This window comes from Hyla sarda, chromosome 2, assembly GCF_029499605.1.
Source record: "Hyla sarda isolate aHylSar1 chromosome 2, aHylSar1.hap1, whole genome shotgun sequence".
Classification (NCBI taxonomy): Eukaryota; Metazoa; Chordata; class Amphibia; order Anura; family Hylidae; genus Hyla; species Hyla sarda.
Window position 1 is genome coordinate 340100071 of NC_079190.1, and position 16210 is coordinate 340116280.

Below are 16210 nucleotides of genomic sequence, written 5' to 3' on the forward strand. Positions count from 1 at the left end.
TGATTTGTGACTTTTTAGGCAGTTTTACCAAAAGTCGCAGTTAGTAAATCCCTGCCTACAGCTAAGTAAGAAACAAATCTCGTGTAAAACAGCTGGATTGTGAGAAATCGCGCAGCCCGGTGTACCACTAAATGTCGTGACTTTTTGGCGCCAAATATACACAAAAATCCTGTGTAAATCCCTTGATAAATTCCCCCCATTCCCTGCATACAACACTCCAAGTTTAATTCTCCAGTTGTGCTGTCATGGGTGAAGGAATAAAAGGTTAATTACTCACCCATAATTGGGTTTACTCAAACCAAAGACAGCACCACCCTATATTTCTTCCTTAACAAACAAATACATAAATAAATAATATATTCTATATTTACAAGATGTGTATTCCTTTTTATCTTCTTGGGTTTCCTGTCCTGCGGTTGGAGGTGCTCTTCAGGGGTGCTGTTATGGGTTTGGGAAAATCACCTTTTTTTTTCCAGTTTCGTTTTTCTCATTGCAAGATATGTGATTTTTTTGATTATGTGATTCACTAATTTCTACTTAAATGTACCCTTAATGATGGTCCTGGAGGCATATCTGTTTAAAATTCTAACTTCCAAACCCTGAGACTATCGTGATCTAGAGATAAATTTGCCAAAAGTCTAATGCTAGTCTATGGGACTTCTGGCAATTCCGTCCCTAGATCGCAATAGTCATGGGGCAAGTCTCAGATACACTGTGGATGATTTTCTTCCTGAATTTTGGAGGTGGAAAAATGTGAAATATATTATAGCAAAGTGGAGGTGGTTTAAGAAATGTCATCCATATGTGGATTATTTTTTGCTAGAACACTGCAAATCTGTTACATTGACATTCCATGTAGCCTATATAGCAAGTTATTTTATTTTTTTTATTGGTCTTACCTGTATCAATATAGCTGATAACACACAATGTAATCGAAACATTAACTTTTTGTTGGTAGAACTCCATTCGGAGAGAACTGAAGAAGCCATCCAGGGCAAATTTAGTGGTCGAATATGGCACAGTCAAAGGTAAGCCAACCTTGCCTGTAATATAAATGTTTGCATACAATAAATGAGTTCAATACCTATGGCTATAGTGCAAACAACTGTGGCTCCCAACAATTGCAGCACATTCATAATGCATAGTGTGCCAACAAGAATAGGAAAATGTGCCTTGCTTGACAAGGGGGCATAACATATTGGAAAAGGGGCTTTGCTTAAAATGTGCTGCCATGCACCAAAACATTGGTGTTTTTTGGCATAAAGGCACAGATTTACTATTGCAAGGGTACCATAATTATAGTACAATTTGCACACAAAAAAAACTGGCGTACCTTATTTGCACTACATTTCAGTGTGTTTTAGACAATTTTGTGGCTTTGGTGCAAATTTGAGCTCCAGAATTTGGTGCACTTTTTAAGCCAACTAGTAGACTGATTTATCAAACACCAGGCACCACATTGATAAATCTGCCACATTTATAAGCTGTACACTGTAGAAAGTCTGTGCCAAGGTATTTTGCCATAAAGCAAGTCAACCAAATGTTGGTTTAAACATAGACTAGACAGATTAAACTTTTTATCAAACAGCTTGAGCCTTGTTAATACATCTGGCACATTTGTAGACTGTTTAGTCTAAGCTTACAAAAATTAGACTATTTTAGTAAATGTGGGCCATTGTTATGTTTAGCAGCAATCTTTCCCAAATTTAGGATGAAACCAAAGAAAAAAATCTGAACCTGAACAGCATTTTGTTTTAATCTATATGGGTTCCAAGTGTTTAGTATAGTCTCAGGTTAAAGGGGTCCTCCACTGGAAAACATTTTTTTTTTTTTTTATCAACTGGTGCCAGAAAGTTAACCAGATTTGTAAATTACTTCTAAAAAAAAAATCTTAATCCTTTCAGTACTTATCAGCTGCTGTTATGATGCACAGAAAGTTCTTTTCTTTTTGAATTTCCTTTCTTCCTGACCACAGTGCTCTCTGCTGACACCTCTGTACATTTTAGGAACTGTCCAGAGTGGGATAGGTTTTCCATGGGGATTTGCTCCTACGCTGGACAGTTCCTAAAATGGACAGAGGTATCAGCAGAAAGAACTGTGGTCAGACAGAAAGGAAATTCAAAAAGAAAAGAACTTCCTGTGGATCATAACAGCAGCTTATAAGTATTGGAAGGATTAAGATTTTTTAATAGAAGTAATTTACAAATCTGGTTAACTTTCTGGCACCAGTTGAAAAAAAAATGTTTTCCAGTGGAGTACCCCTTTAAGGCTACTGTATGTGATAGGAGCCATGCCCACTAGGTGGCTTATAGCTGCTTAATATTGCCAGGATAATTTTTGCTTCACCTGTAAAATTATGTAGTCATTGGCAACAATATGTCGGCATGGTTTCATCCACATGCCGTAACTGCATTGTAAAACCCTACCCTTATAGGGGTTGGAGAGGGTTTGTGTAAAATGCAGGTGGTCAGCTACAAGCTTTCAAAATGTTATTTATAGGGCCAAGATACATAAAATGTAAAGGTATACTTTGTAATATAAATTGAACGTACAAGTTTTGCTGAATCCCCCGTTCACTGCATTTCTTCATATGGAGACATTATGTCCATGCTTTATGGGCAGCAATTTGCGAATTGTAATAAAGGGGATGTATCACTCTCTGGATAATGTACTCTGGTACATGGTGGTGCCATAGCCCATTGATGTGATATTCTTATAGAGTAGCTTCTATGTGACCTGCAGAGCCATGTTGGTTGAAATAGACAGATACCTAGCCACAGATAGGCTTCCACAGTAGTTGGGAGGCCTTACACTCCACACAGGGTTAAAGGGGTATTTCCGGCCATAGGCATCTTATCCCCTATCCAAAGAATAGGGAATTAGATGTCTGATTGCATTGATTGGAGACATGATGTCACGCCCCCTCCATTCATGTCTATGGAAGGGGGTGTGATGTCCGTCACGCCCCCTCCCATAGAAATGAATGGAGGGGGCATGGTGTGACTCATAATAATGTATTCAGTAGTGCACTCATAATAATATGAGTTATATGTTACTCAGTACCTCATCCTGATCATGTATATGTAATTTTTATGTCTCTATCACCCATATTTCTCGAAGGATCCATTGGGGGACACAGACCGTGGGTGTATGCTGCTGTCTCTAGGTGGTGTGACACTATGGCAACAAGAAATTCGGCTCCTCCCAGCAGGATATACCCGCCTCCAGTTTTAGTACCAGAGCAATAGGAGAGGACCGACAGGTCAATGGAAAAAAAAATAAATAAACACGAACTGTCCGAGAACCAGAAGAAAAGATATAACTGAACACACCCTCGGACAGAGAACCAAAGAGAAACCCCAAAGGGCAGGAGCTGTGTCCCCCAATGGATCCTTCGAGAAAGAGATTTTACGGTTAGTGTTAAAAAATCTCCTTTTCTCTATCGGCTCCATTGGGGGACACAGACCGTGGGACGTACCTTGGGTGGGCAGATAAGCAGTCAGGCAGACTGCTGTTCCACTGCCGCCTGCAGCAGTTTACGGCCCAGACTAGCATCAGCCGATGCGAAGGTATGAACCCGGTAGAACCTCGAGCAAGTGTGCAAAGACGACCCAGTAGCCGCCTTGCAAATCTGCGAGGCCGAGGCTTTGTTCTGTAGAGCCCAGGATGCCCCAACAGAAACGGGTAGAATGAGCCACAACCCTGAAGGGAGGAATCTTCCCCCTAAAGCGATAGGCTTCCGAAATGGCAGACCGGATCCACCGAGAAATGGTGGTCTTGGAAGCAGGTTGTCTTACGACGACCTTCCGTAAGGACGAAAAAGGAATCTCACTGAAGAAACGAACAGGAGATAGAGAGGTAATACCTAACAGCCCGAACCACATCCAGTTTGTGGAGTAAATGCTCCTTAGGATGAGAAGGAGTGGGACAAAAGGACGGAAGAACAATGTTCTCATTGAGATGAAAGGCCGAAACAACCTTAGACAAAAAAGGAAGGATCTGGTCGGAAGACAACCTTGTCCTGGTGAATCACCAGAAACGGAGAACGGCAGAAGAGAGCTGCCAATTCAGACACCCTCCGAATGGAGGTGATAGCAACAAGAAACACCACTTTCCAAGAAAAGAGGCACAGGGACACCTCCCTAAGGGGTTTAAAAGGTTCACCTTGGAGGACACCCAGAACCAGATTCAAGTCCCAAGGGGAAGAAGGTGACCGATAAGGAAGGGGCAGCATGCGCCACTCCTTGAAGGAAGGTCCGGACATGAGAATTAGAAGCAAGAGGACACTGGAAAGGATTGAAAAGGCCGAAACCTGACCCTTAAGGGAACTGAAAGACAACCCCAGTCCCAATCCCGACTGCAAGAAGACGGGGGACAGAAAAGGTAACAGGAGACAAGACCTGAGCTTCACACCAACGAAAATAAGACCGCCAGGTACGGTGGTAATTTTCACCGAGGAAGGCTTGCGAGCCCTGAACATAGTGCGAATGACTTGGGAAGAGAAACCACAGGTTCTCAAAATCGCGGTCTCAACCGCCACGCTGTCAAATGCAGCGACTATAAAATGGGGTGGCAAAGAGGACCCTGAGACAGCAGGTCCGAACGAAGTGGACCTGGAGGAACGAGGACAATGACTCCCTGGGCAGGGACTGGAGGGCCTCCCGAAACTGCTTCGCCAGAGAAGGAGACCGGGGGGCTCGGGACTTCCTTAATGTGTGTGGTCCAGCCGTCTCGAAAAAGTAAGAGACGACCTCCCACCCGAGAAAAACCTGCGGGTGGTGGCTTCACTCCATGCGAAAGTGGGATTGCGGTTACCCGATTTGGCCGCAAAACGGCCGGAATGGTTGGTATCCGACTTCCAAGACGGACGCGCCCGGAACGAGGGAGACCTCTTGTGCAGCGAAGGCGCCTGCCCAGACCCCTTATTGGGGCCAAAGGTCCGAAAGGACCGAAAGGAAGAGGACTTCCCCTGGGAAGAAAAGCGAGCCACAAGTAGTAACAAGTAACTCTTAAACCCCCCCCCCCCCATCGCCTCAGAGATAATCTCGTCAAGGCGCTTGTCAAAAAGACGGGTACCAGTAAAAGGAAACTTGGTAAGAGACCTTTTGGAGGCGGCATCTGCATCCCACGCCCTAATCCACATGGAGCGGCGGAGGGCCGCTAGGAGACCCACAGCAAAGGCAGCACAACGGACTGACTGCATGGAAGCTGTGCACAGAAAGTCCCCAGCTTTAGAGCATTGGAGAACCAAAGGAAAATAGATCCTCTGGGGGGAAATCCCGCCAGGATACCCTGACTGAGTTTTGAGCACCACACCGAAAGGGCCTTGGACCCCCATGCAGAGGCGAAGGTGGGAAGCAGAGAAGAGCCTGCTGCTTCAGAGGCAAACTTCGCTAAGGACTCCACCTTGCTGTCTGTCGAGTCCTTGAAGGCAGCCGCATCTGCTAGCGGCAGTGCAGTAGCCTAGAGAGGCGGGAAATTGGTGGATCCACCAAGAGAGGGGAAACCACCTTAGAGGCAAAGTCCTTGGCAAATGGGTAACGCACTTGAACCCTCTTCATTCCCTGGAACCTCTAGAGGGCCAGTGCAGGGCAGACCTCTTCAAGGTAGACACCATGTCACGGGAGGCCTCAGCCACCGAATGGGAGACTTGAGTTAAGTCAGCCATACACTGGGATAGGAAGAAACCCAGGCTGGAGGGGCAGCCGAATCCACCGGAACTGTAACATCCGTGGAAGCTAGGGGGTCTGGGGGAGCAGTGGAGCAGGCAGAGCCAGTGGGCTCAGCAGAATCAGGCATTTTTGGAATAATATGTCATACAGACAAAAATAGAAGACTAGCAGTCTAGTTGTCAGTTTAGAGGGAGGAACAGATTTGTGTCCCCTGTGACAGTAAAGATTTTAACCCCAACACTGTAACACTCTGTCCCTGCTGAGAGGAAACACCGCTCTATGCAGACAGAGAGGAGAACAGGCTAGCCAATAGCCTGAGAGGGGCGTTCCTGGAGCAGGGGCACTGTCTGATTGGCCCCTGCCACCTGAATCGCGCTCACAGCGCTGATTGGAGGGCGATTCACACCTCCAGTAAGCTCTGGCGGCCCTGTGGGAGGAGCTATAGCGCCCCGCCTGCCGAGAAGAACCACAGTAATGGCGCCCGCCCCTTGCCCCGAGCGCATATGTTAGCCGCATATTCACCCGCGGGGAAGTGAGCGGGCGATACACATATCCGCCGGCAGCCGTCTGCTGCCAAAAGTGAAAGCAAGTCGGCGCTTCATGTGCCCGAACAGTACAAGCGCCGCGGCTGTCAGCCGCATAATAAGCGCCGCGGCTGTAAGCCGCCTAGTATAACACACACTCACACACACATGTGCATAATAAAGTAAACCATACATTCCCCAATATGCCATTGCTCCCCCTTTTTTAGAATAAAAAATAGAGCCCCTAACACAGGCCAGCCCCTTGGACCCTGAAAGGTGGGCCACAAAATGAGGGTCTCCAGATGTTGCAAGTCAGCACCTAAAAGGGAGAAGAATATATACTCACCTCAGTCAGAAGAACTTACCTCATGAAGTCTTCCTATAAAGTCTTCAGTCAGCTTTCTGTTACCTGCATCACGTGGAGCTCCCATGTGCGAGCGAGGTGAGCAGGGAATAAGGGGACCCGGACCCATGAGGTACAACCCCAGGCGCTGACCGTTGGCGAGAGGGGGTGAACAGCACAAATACGCAATGTCTGTGCCTCCTTACTCGCAATGGGGAAACAGTGAGCCACAGTTCCTGAGTCCCCACCTGAAAACATGAAAGAAAACGGAAAAAAAAAAAAATAACACATTCCCTAACTAGGAAAATAATAAAACATAAGACATAAGACCTGGTCAGGAGAAATCCAGACAATGTCCACCTCCTCCAGACACTAAGCTTAAACTGATTATCTCAGGGCCTGGAGGCGGGTATATCCTGCTGGGAGGAGCAGACTTTCTTGTTGCCATAGTGTCACACTAATGACCCATCACCCTCCCTCACTTTGCTGACTCATTGCTCTTGAAGGAGCCTGGCAGCCCTGCTCTGTAACCCTTTCCTCTCTGGATTTATACTGTATACACACACACAATTGTTGGGGATTGCCTGTACTCTACCAAAGACAATATGGTGAGTGTATAACTTACATCTTCCTAAATTAGCGCAAAGGTTTGGTGCTAAAAGTACAGTGTTTTTTTATGCAAACAGTTCCTATATGCTCCTAAGTCATTAATGTGTGTCATCCTTTGGCAGTCCTGTAATGCTGGGACTTGTAGTTTTGGAATAGTTGGAGGTACAGTGTTTGGATAACTCTTTTTGCCTTCAGCTGTGTGCCTACAGCTTTTGCAAAACTACAATTCCCAGCATGCCCAGACAGCTGGAGTTGTAGTTTTTCAACAGCTGAAGGCACATGTTTGGTAAAACTCTGTTATAGCTGTGCCGCTGCAGGCTGTGTTCCTCCTGCAGCCTTGTCAATCAGCTATCTGATGTCCATGACCCTTGGACATGCTCATGCTGCTGTGGGACTAATCAGTGTCCCAGGATGTATGGGGATCCCAGTGGTGGGATTTTCAGAGACAGTTTTCTTTAACTCCATGGGGACGGAGCCCATTTTGACAGGAGCATCTTTTGCACATATGACCACTGTCACTTTAAGCATTAATAACTCTGGAATGCTTTTACTAATAAATTTGATTCCAAAACAGTTTTTTCGTGACATATTCTACTTTATGTTAGTGGTAAATTTTTGATACTTGCTACATTTCTTGGTGAAAAATTCCAAAATTTCAGGAAAAAAAATGTACATTTTGCATTTTACTAACTTTGAAACTCTCTGCTTGTAAGGAAAATAGACATACCAAATAAATTATATATTGATTCACATATACAATATGTCTAGCTTGCATTATAAAGTTGACATGTTTTTACTTTTTGAAGACATTAGAGGGCTTCAAAGTATAGCAGAAATTTTCCAATTTTTCACAAAAATTTCAAAATCTGAATTATTTAGGGCCAAGTTCAGTTTTGAAGTGAATTTGAGGGTCTTTATGTTAGAAATCCCCTGCAATGGACCCCATTATGAAAACTGCACCCCTCAAAGTATTCAAAATGACATTCAGAAAGTTTGTTAACCTTTTAGGTGTTTCACAGGAATAGAAGTAAAGTGAGGGAGAAAATTAAAAATCTAAATTTTTTATACTATCAAGTTATTGTAGCCCCATTTTTTTTCTTCATTTTTACAAGGGGTAGAAGGTGAAAAAGCCCCCCAAAATGTGTAATTCAATTTCTCTCGAGTAAGAAAACAATTCATTTGTGTATATTAACTCCTTAAGGAAACAAGTCCTTAAGGGCACAGGGCGTATGGATACGCCCTGCGCATTTCCGGCCCCAGACGCTAGCTGGAGGGGAGCCAGTGCCGAATGCCTGCTGAAATTGTTCAGCAGGCATCCCAGCATATCGCCCAGGGGGGTCATTATGTCCCCCCATGTCGGTGATGGCCGCAGATCGCTGGACAATTCAGTCCAGCGATCTGCGTTGGATTCCGGGTCAATCGGGTCTCCAGTGACCCGGTGACCCGGAATTACTGGCTGATCGGGGCCGTCAGAGACGGCCCCGAACAGCCATAACCAGCAGGGGTGAGGTGGCACTGGTGCCACCTCACGATCGCCCTGATTCGTCGGCCGGTTTCCCGGCCAACCAATCAGGACGCCTGCTGCGGGTGTCACTCCCACAACCCGCTCCGCCCCTCTTCCAGAGGACGTGAGCGGGTGCGGGAAGAAGACCCCCGGAGCTGGGGACCCCGATCCCCGGCGTCCCTGTTGGGATCGGAGCCCCAGGAGTGACGGCGGCGGCGATGGGACTGACCTGCGTGGCGGCGGCGTGGATCTGCAGTTGGAGGTGAGTGACAGCCTCCTGCTGTTGCTTAGCAACAGCTCCCAGTATGCAAAAAGGGCATGCTGGGAGCTGTAGTTATGCAACAGCAGGAGGCAGACCACCACAACTCCCAGCATTCCCTTATGGGCATGCTGGGACTTATAGTTTTGCAACAGCTGGAGGCACATTTTTTCAATGGAAAAGTGTACCTTCAGCTGTTGTATAACTACAACTCCCAGCTTGCACAATCAGCTAAAGTGCATGCTGGGAGTTGTAGTGGTGCATCTGGTGGTTGCATAACTACAACTCCCAGCATGCCCGTTGGCTGTCGGTGACTGCTGAGAGTTGTAGTTTTGCAACAGCTGAAGGCACACTGAGTTAAGTAGCAAACCAGTGTGTCTCCAGCTGTTGCATAACTACAATCCCCAGCATCCCCAGCCAAAGTAGTATGCCTCCGGCTGTTGGATAGCTACAAGACCCAGCATGCCCTTCCGCTGACCGTACATGCTGGGGGTTGTAGCTTTTGCAACAGCTGAAGGCACACTGGTTGCAAAACACTGAGTTTGTTATCAAACTCGGTGTTTCACAACCAGTGTGCCTCCAGCTGTTGCAAAACTACAACTCCCAGCATGCACTGATAGACCGTACATGCTGGGAGTTGTAGTTTTGCAACAGCTGGATGTCCCCCCCCCTCCCCAATGTGAACGTACAGGGTACACTCACATGGGCGGAGGTTTACAGTAAGTATCCGGCTGCAAGTTTGAGCTGCGGCAAATTTTCTGCCGCAGCTCAAGCTGCCAGCGAGAAACTACTGTGAACCCCCGCCCGTGCGACTGTACCCTAAAAACACTACACTAACACAAAATAAAATAAAAAGTTAAAAACACTACATATACACATACCCCTACACAGCCCCCCTCCCCTCCCCAATAAAAATGAAAAACGTCTGGTACGCCACTGTTTCCAAAACGGAGCCTCCAGCTGTTGCAAAACAACTACTCCCAGTATTGCCAGATAGCCACTGACTGTCCAGGCATGCTGGGAGTTTTACAACAGCTGGAGGCACCCTGTTTGGGAATCACTGGCATAGAATACCCCTATGTCCACCCCTATGCAAGTCCCTAATTTAGGCCTCAAATGCGCATGGCGCTCTCACTTTGGAGCCCTGTCGTATTTCAAGGCAACAGTTTAGGGTCACATATGGGGCATTGTCGTACTCGGGAGAAATTGTGTTACAAATTTTGTGGGGTATTTTCTGCTATTACCCTTTTTAAAAATGTAAAATTTTTGGGAAAACAAGCATTTTAGGTAAAAAAAGAATTTTTTTTTTTTCACATATACAAAAGTCGTGAAACACTTGTGGGGTATAAAAGGTTCACATTACCCCTTGTTACGTTCCCCGAGGGGTCTAGTTTCCGAAATAGTATGCCATGTGTTTTTTGTTTTTTTTTGCTGTTCTGGCACCATAGGGACTTCCTAAATGCGGCATGCCCCAGAGCAAAATTTGCTTTCAAAAAGCCAAATGTGACTCCTTCTCTTCTGAGACCTGTAGTGCGCCAGGAGAGCACTTTTCACCCCCATATGGGGTGTTTTCTGAATCGGGAGAAATTGGGCTTCAAATTTTGGGGGGTATTTTCTGCTATTACCCTTTTTAAAAACGTAAATATTTTGGGAAACCAAGCATTTTAGGTAAAAAAATAAAATAAAATTTTTCACATATACAAAAGTCGTGAAACACCTGTAGGGTATTAAGGTTCACATTACCCCTTGTTACATTCCCCGAGGGGTCTATTTTCCAAAATGGTATGCCATGTGGTTTTATTTTTGCTGTTCTGGCACCATAGGGGCTTCCTAAAGGTGACATGCCCACCAAAAACCATTTGTCGCTCCTTCCCTTCTGAGCCCTCTACTGCGCCCGCTGAACAATTTACATAGACATATGAGGTATGTGCTTACTCGAGAGAAATTGAGTTTCAAATACAAGTTAAAATTTTCTCCTTTTTACCCCTTGCAAAAATTCAAAAATTGGGTCTACAAGAACATGCGAGTGTAAAAAATGAAGATTTTGAATTTTCTCCTTCACTTTGCTGCTATTCCTGTGAAACACCTAAAGGGTTAATACACTTACTGAATGTCATTTCGAATACTTTGGGGGGTGTAGTTTTTATAATGGGGTCTTTTATGGGGTATTTCTAATATGAAGACCCTTCAAATCCACTTCAAAACTGAACTGGTCCCTGAAAAATAGTGAGTTTGAAAATTTTGTGAAAAATTTCAAAATTGCTGCTGAACTTTGAAGCCCTCTGATGTCTTCCAAAAGTAAAAACTCATCAATTTTATGATGCAAACATAAACTAGACATATTGTATATGTGAACCCCAAAAAAATTATTTTGAATATCCATTTTCCTTACAAGCAGAGAGCTTCAAAGTTAGAAAAATGCAAAATTTTCATTTTTTTCATCAAATTTGGGGATTTTTTACCAAGAAAGGATGCAAGTTACCATAAAATTTTACCACTAAGTTAAAGTAGAATATGTCACGAAAAAACAGTCTCGGAATCAGAATGATCAGTAAAAGCATTCCAGAGTTATTAATGTTTAAAGTGACAGTGGTCAGATTTGCAAAAAACGCTCTGGTCCTTAAGGTGTAAAATGGCCTGGTCCTTAAGGGGTTAAATGCTCTGCGAGCGCACTACAGGGCTCAGAAGGGAAGGCCCGACAATGGGATTTTGTAGAGTGAATTTTGGCACACTATTTGGGAAACTGCACTCCTCAAGGAACGTAACAAGGGGTACAGTGAGCCTTAACACCCCACAGGTAATTGGGTAATTTGTTAAAGTGGGACGTGAAAATGAAAAATTAGATTTTTTTCAATAAAATGCTGGTGTTACCCCAAATTTTTCATTTTCTTAAGGGGTAATAGGAGAAAAAGCTCCCAAAAATTTGTAACACCATTTCTTCTGAGTATGGAAAGAGAATTTGATTGAAATGGAAGTCGGGGGCCATGTGCGTTCACAAAGCCCCCATGGTGACAGAACATGTGTCCCCATGTGTCCCCATTTCGGAAACTACACCCCTCACGGAAAGTAATAAGGGGTGTAGTGAGTATTTACACCCCACTGGCATTTGACAGACCTTTGGAACAGTGGGCTGTGCAATTTAAAAATTTTATTTTTCATTTTTACGGACGACTGTTCAAAAAAATCTGTCAGGCACCTGTGGGGTGTAAATGCTCACTGCACCCCTTATTACATTCCATGAGGGGTGTAGTTTCCAAAATGGGGACACATGTCAGGGGGTACACTTTTCTGGCAGCATGGGGGGTTTTATAAATGCACATGGCCTTCAATTCCAGCCAAATTCTCTCTACAAAAAACTATTTTTGCTCCTTCTCTTCTGAGCATTGTAGTACACCCGCAGAGCTGTTTACATCAACATATGGGGTATTTCCTTACTCAGAAGAAATGGGGTTACAAATTTTGGGGCTTTCATCTATTACCCCGTATGAAAATGAAAAATTTGGGGTAACACCAGCATTTCATTGAAAAATATCTAAATTTTCATTTTCACGTCCAACTTTAACAAAATTTTTGTCAAAGATCGGTAGGGTGTTAAAGATCACTGTACCCCTTGTTACATTACTTGACGGGTGTAGTTTCCAAAATGGGGTCACATGTGGGTGCTTTCGTTTTTGCGTTCATGTCAGAACTGCAGTAACTATCAGCCACCCCTGTGCAAATCACCAATTTAGACCTCAAATGTACCTGGCGCTCTCACTCCTGAGCCATGATGTGCGCCCGCAGAGCACTTTACGTCCACATATGGGGTATTTCTGTATTCAGGAGAAATTGGGTTACAAATTTTGGGGGTCTTTTTCTCCTTTTACCTTTTGTGAAAATGAAAAGTATGGGGCAAGACCAGCTTTTGCCTCCTCCACCAAAAATATCCTATGGCAGTGTTTCCCAAACAGGGTGCCTCCAGCTGTTGCAAAGCTCCAAGCATGCCAGGACAGGGGAATTGTTTGCAACAGCTGGAGGCTGTTTAGGAAACAGTGCCGTACAAGACATTTAGACAGTGCCGTACAAGTATTTATTGTGGGGGGAGGGGGGCAGGCAGTGTAAGGGTGTGTATATGTAGTGTTTTACTCTTTATTTTGTGTTAGTGTAGTGTTTTTAGGTTCACAGCGAACAAGTTTCCCACCAGGAGTTGAGCTGCGGCAGAAAATTTGCCGCAGCTCAAAGTTGCAGAAGGAAACCCACTGTAAACCCCCGCCTATGTGACTGTACCCTGTAGATTCACATGGGGTGAGGAGGATGCCTCCAGTTGTTGCAAAACTACAACTCCCAGTATGCAGACCATGCATGCTGGGAGTTGTAGTTTTGCCACAGCTGTAGCATGTCTGGACTGTGGCCCTCCAGATGTTGGAAAACTACAACTCCCAGAATGCCCAGACAGCCTTTGGCTGTCTGGGCATGCAGGGAGTTGTAGTTTTGCAACTTCGAGAAGGCCACAGTGAAGATCACTTACCATAGATCTTCACTGCAGCATCCTCCGACATCTGTGCCATCTGCCATGCATCCATGCTGCCCTGTAATCGGATTGTTCCCCCTAATCCCACTTCTTCCCCCCGCTTTGCCCAGACTTCAACCGGTGGGCAGAGCAGGGGAAATGAACATTCACCCACCCCAACTTCCATTGGTCGGTCAGTCTTGACCGACCAATGGCAGGGGATAGGAGGAGGTGGCACCCCTGCCACCTCACTCCTATCCTTCAGAGTGATCGGAGCTGTCTCTCATAGCTCCGATCATGCTTATTTTACGGGCGATCAGGTCACCAGAGACCCGATCAGCCCGGAAAAAACGTGATTCACCCCCTGGGCGATGTTACGGGATGCCGGATGAATGATTTCAGCAGGCATCCCGCTCCGATCATCGTCCTTAAGTACCAGGACCCGATCCCCAACAGGTTATTAAAAACGTGAAAAACTGTTTTGCAAAGATGTACAACATAAAAAGTTTTTATATCTGACAGTGCCCATTTAAAGGGGTACTCCAGTGAAAACCTTTTTTCTTTTAAATCAACTGGTGGCAGAAAGTTAAACATATTTGTAAATTACTTCTATTAAAAAATCTTAATCCTTTCTCTACTTATTAGCTGCTGAATACTACAAAGGAAATTATTTTCTTTTTGGAATGCTCTCTGATGACATCACGACCACAGTTCTCTCTGCTGACGTTATTATAATAATAATAACGCTTTATTCATTGTTGTCCTTAGTGGGATTTGAACCCAAGTCCCCAGCACTGCAAGGCAGCAGTGCTAACCACTGAGCCACCATGCTACCCTTAGCATACATCTGCTATGCATGGTTGCTAAAATGGACAGAGATGTCAGCAGAGAGCACTGTGTTCCAAAAATAAAGGAATTTCCTCTGTAGCATTCAGCAGCTAATAAGTACTGGAAGGATTAAGATTTTTTAATAGAAGTAATTTACAAGTATGTTTAACTTTCTGCCACCAGTTGATTTATAAGAAAAAAAAATTTCACCGGAGTACCCCTGTAAAGAAAGATTTATAGTTCTGGTTTCCGCTCTATAACAACTTCTGCATACGTGTGTAATATATTTGCAACATTATTTTAAATTGAACATGAAATTACCACTTAACCCCTTAAGGACACATGACGTACTGGAACGTCATGTGTCCACTCCCGATCTATAACGCGGGGCCACGGCGTGGCCCCGCGTCATAGCGGTTCGGGCCCGGCCTCTAACAACGGCCGGGACCCGTGGCTAATAGCGCGCGGCATTGATCGCTGTGCCGCGCGCTATTAACCCTTTAGACGCGGCGTTCAAAGTTGAACGCCGCGTCTAAAGTGAAACCGAAAGCATGCCGGCTAGCTCAGTGGGCTGTTCGGGATAGCCGCGGTGAAATCGCGGCATCCCGAACAGCTGACAGGACAGCGGGAGGGCCCCTACCTGCCTCCTCGCTGTCCGATCGCCGAATGACAGCTCAGTGCCTGAGATCCAGGCATGAGCAGTCATGCGGCAGAATCATCGATCACTGGTTTCTTATGAGAAACCAGTGATCAATGTAAAAGATCAGTGTGTGCAGTGTTATAGGTCCCTATGGGACCTATAACACTGCAAAAAAAAAGTGCAAAAAAAAGTGAATAAACATCATTTAACCCCTTCCCTATTAAAAGTTTGAATCACCCCCCTTTTCCCATAAAAGAAAAAACACAGTGTAAATAAAAATAAAAATAAACATAAATGGTATCGCCGCGTGCGGAAATGTCCGAATTATAAAAATATATCGTTAATTAAACCGCACGGTCAATGGCGTGCGCGCAAAAAAATTCCAAAGTCCAAAATAGTGCATTTTTGGTCACTTTTTATATCATGAAAAAATGAATAAAAAGCGATCAATAAGTCCTATCAATGCAAAAATGGTACCGTTAAAAACTTCAGATCACGGCGCAAAAATGAGCCCTCATACCGCCCCATACACAGAAAAATAAAAAAGTTATAGGGGTCAGAAGATGACAATTTTAAACGTATAAATTTTTCTGCATGAAGTTATGATTTTTTCCAGAAGTGCGACAAATTCAAACCTGTATAAGTAGGGTATCATTTTAATCATATGGACCTACAGAATAAAGGTAAGGTGTCATTTTTACCGAAAAATGTACTACGTAGAAACGGAAGCCCCCAAAAGTTACAAAATGGCGTTTTTTTTTTCAATTTTGTCTCACAATGATTTTTTTTCCCGTTTCACCGTAGATTTTTGGGCACAATGACTGACGTCATTACAAAGTAGAATTGGTGGTGCAAAAAATAAGCCATCATATGGATTTTTAGGTGCAAAATTGAAAGAGTTATGATTTTTTAAAGGCAAGGAGCAAAAAACGAAAATGCAAAAACGGAAAAAACCCCGGTCCTTAAGGGGTTAAAGTATGAATAAAATGTAATTACCTGCAAATGAAGAGACTACTACAACATTCCCACCACTTGCTTTTAGCATTGGCAGAGCTTCAACTGTCATGGTTGCATAACTCAAAAAATTTATTTCCAGAAGATTCCGTATATGATTCACATCACCATTAAAGAAATTGAAGTAGGTGTAGCCAATATGGTTCAGGATTAGCATGTCAAGTCCACCTGTATGTAATGAAAAGTACACCTATTATATATAGAAACTGATTTGTAAGTAATGTGTATTTAACTGTATAACATACTAGAAAAAAAAAAAAAGGAAATATAAGCAGCACACAAATACTTTCAATGAAAAAAAGTTCTGGTCTCCTAGTCGGTTGACTGG

The 16210-nt window shown here is 44.3% G+C and overlaps 1 protein-coding gene across 1 annotated transcript in view; it reads right to left on the reverse strand.

The window, feature by feature from the left end:
• The window catches only part of HSD11B1 (hydroxysteroid 11-beta dehydrogenase 1), a 65410-nt gene that overhangs the window by 16349 nt on the left and 32851 nt on the right, over positions 1-16210 (reverse strand). Inside the window, exons 4-5 of the mRNA XM_056558144.1 lie at positions 15865-16050; positions 900-1043 (exon numbers count right to left, since the gene is read on the reverse strand). Of these exons, the coding sequence (XP_056414119.1) occupies positions 900-1043; positions 15865-16050 (330 nt within the window). The remainder of the gene's footprint in view (positions 1-899; positions 1044-15864; positions 16051-16210) is intronic.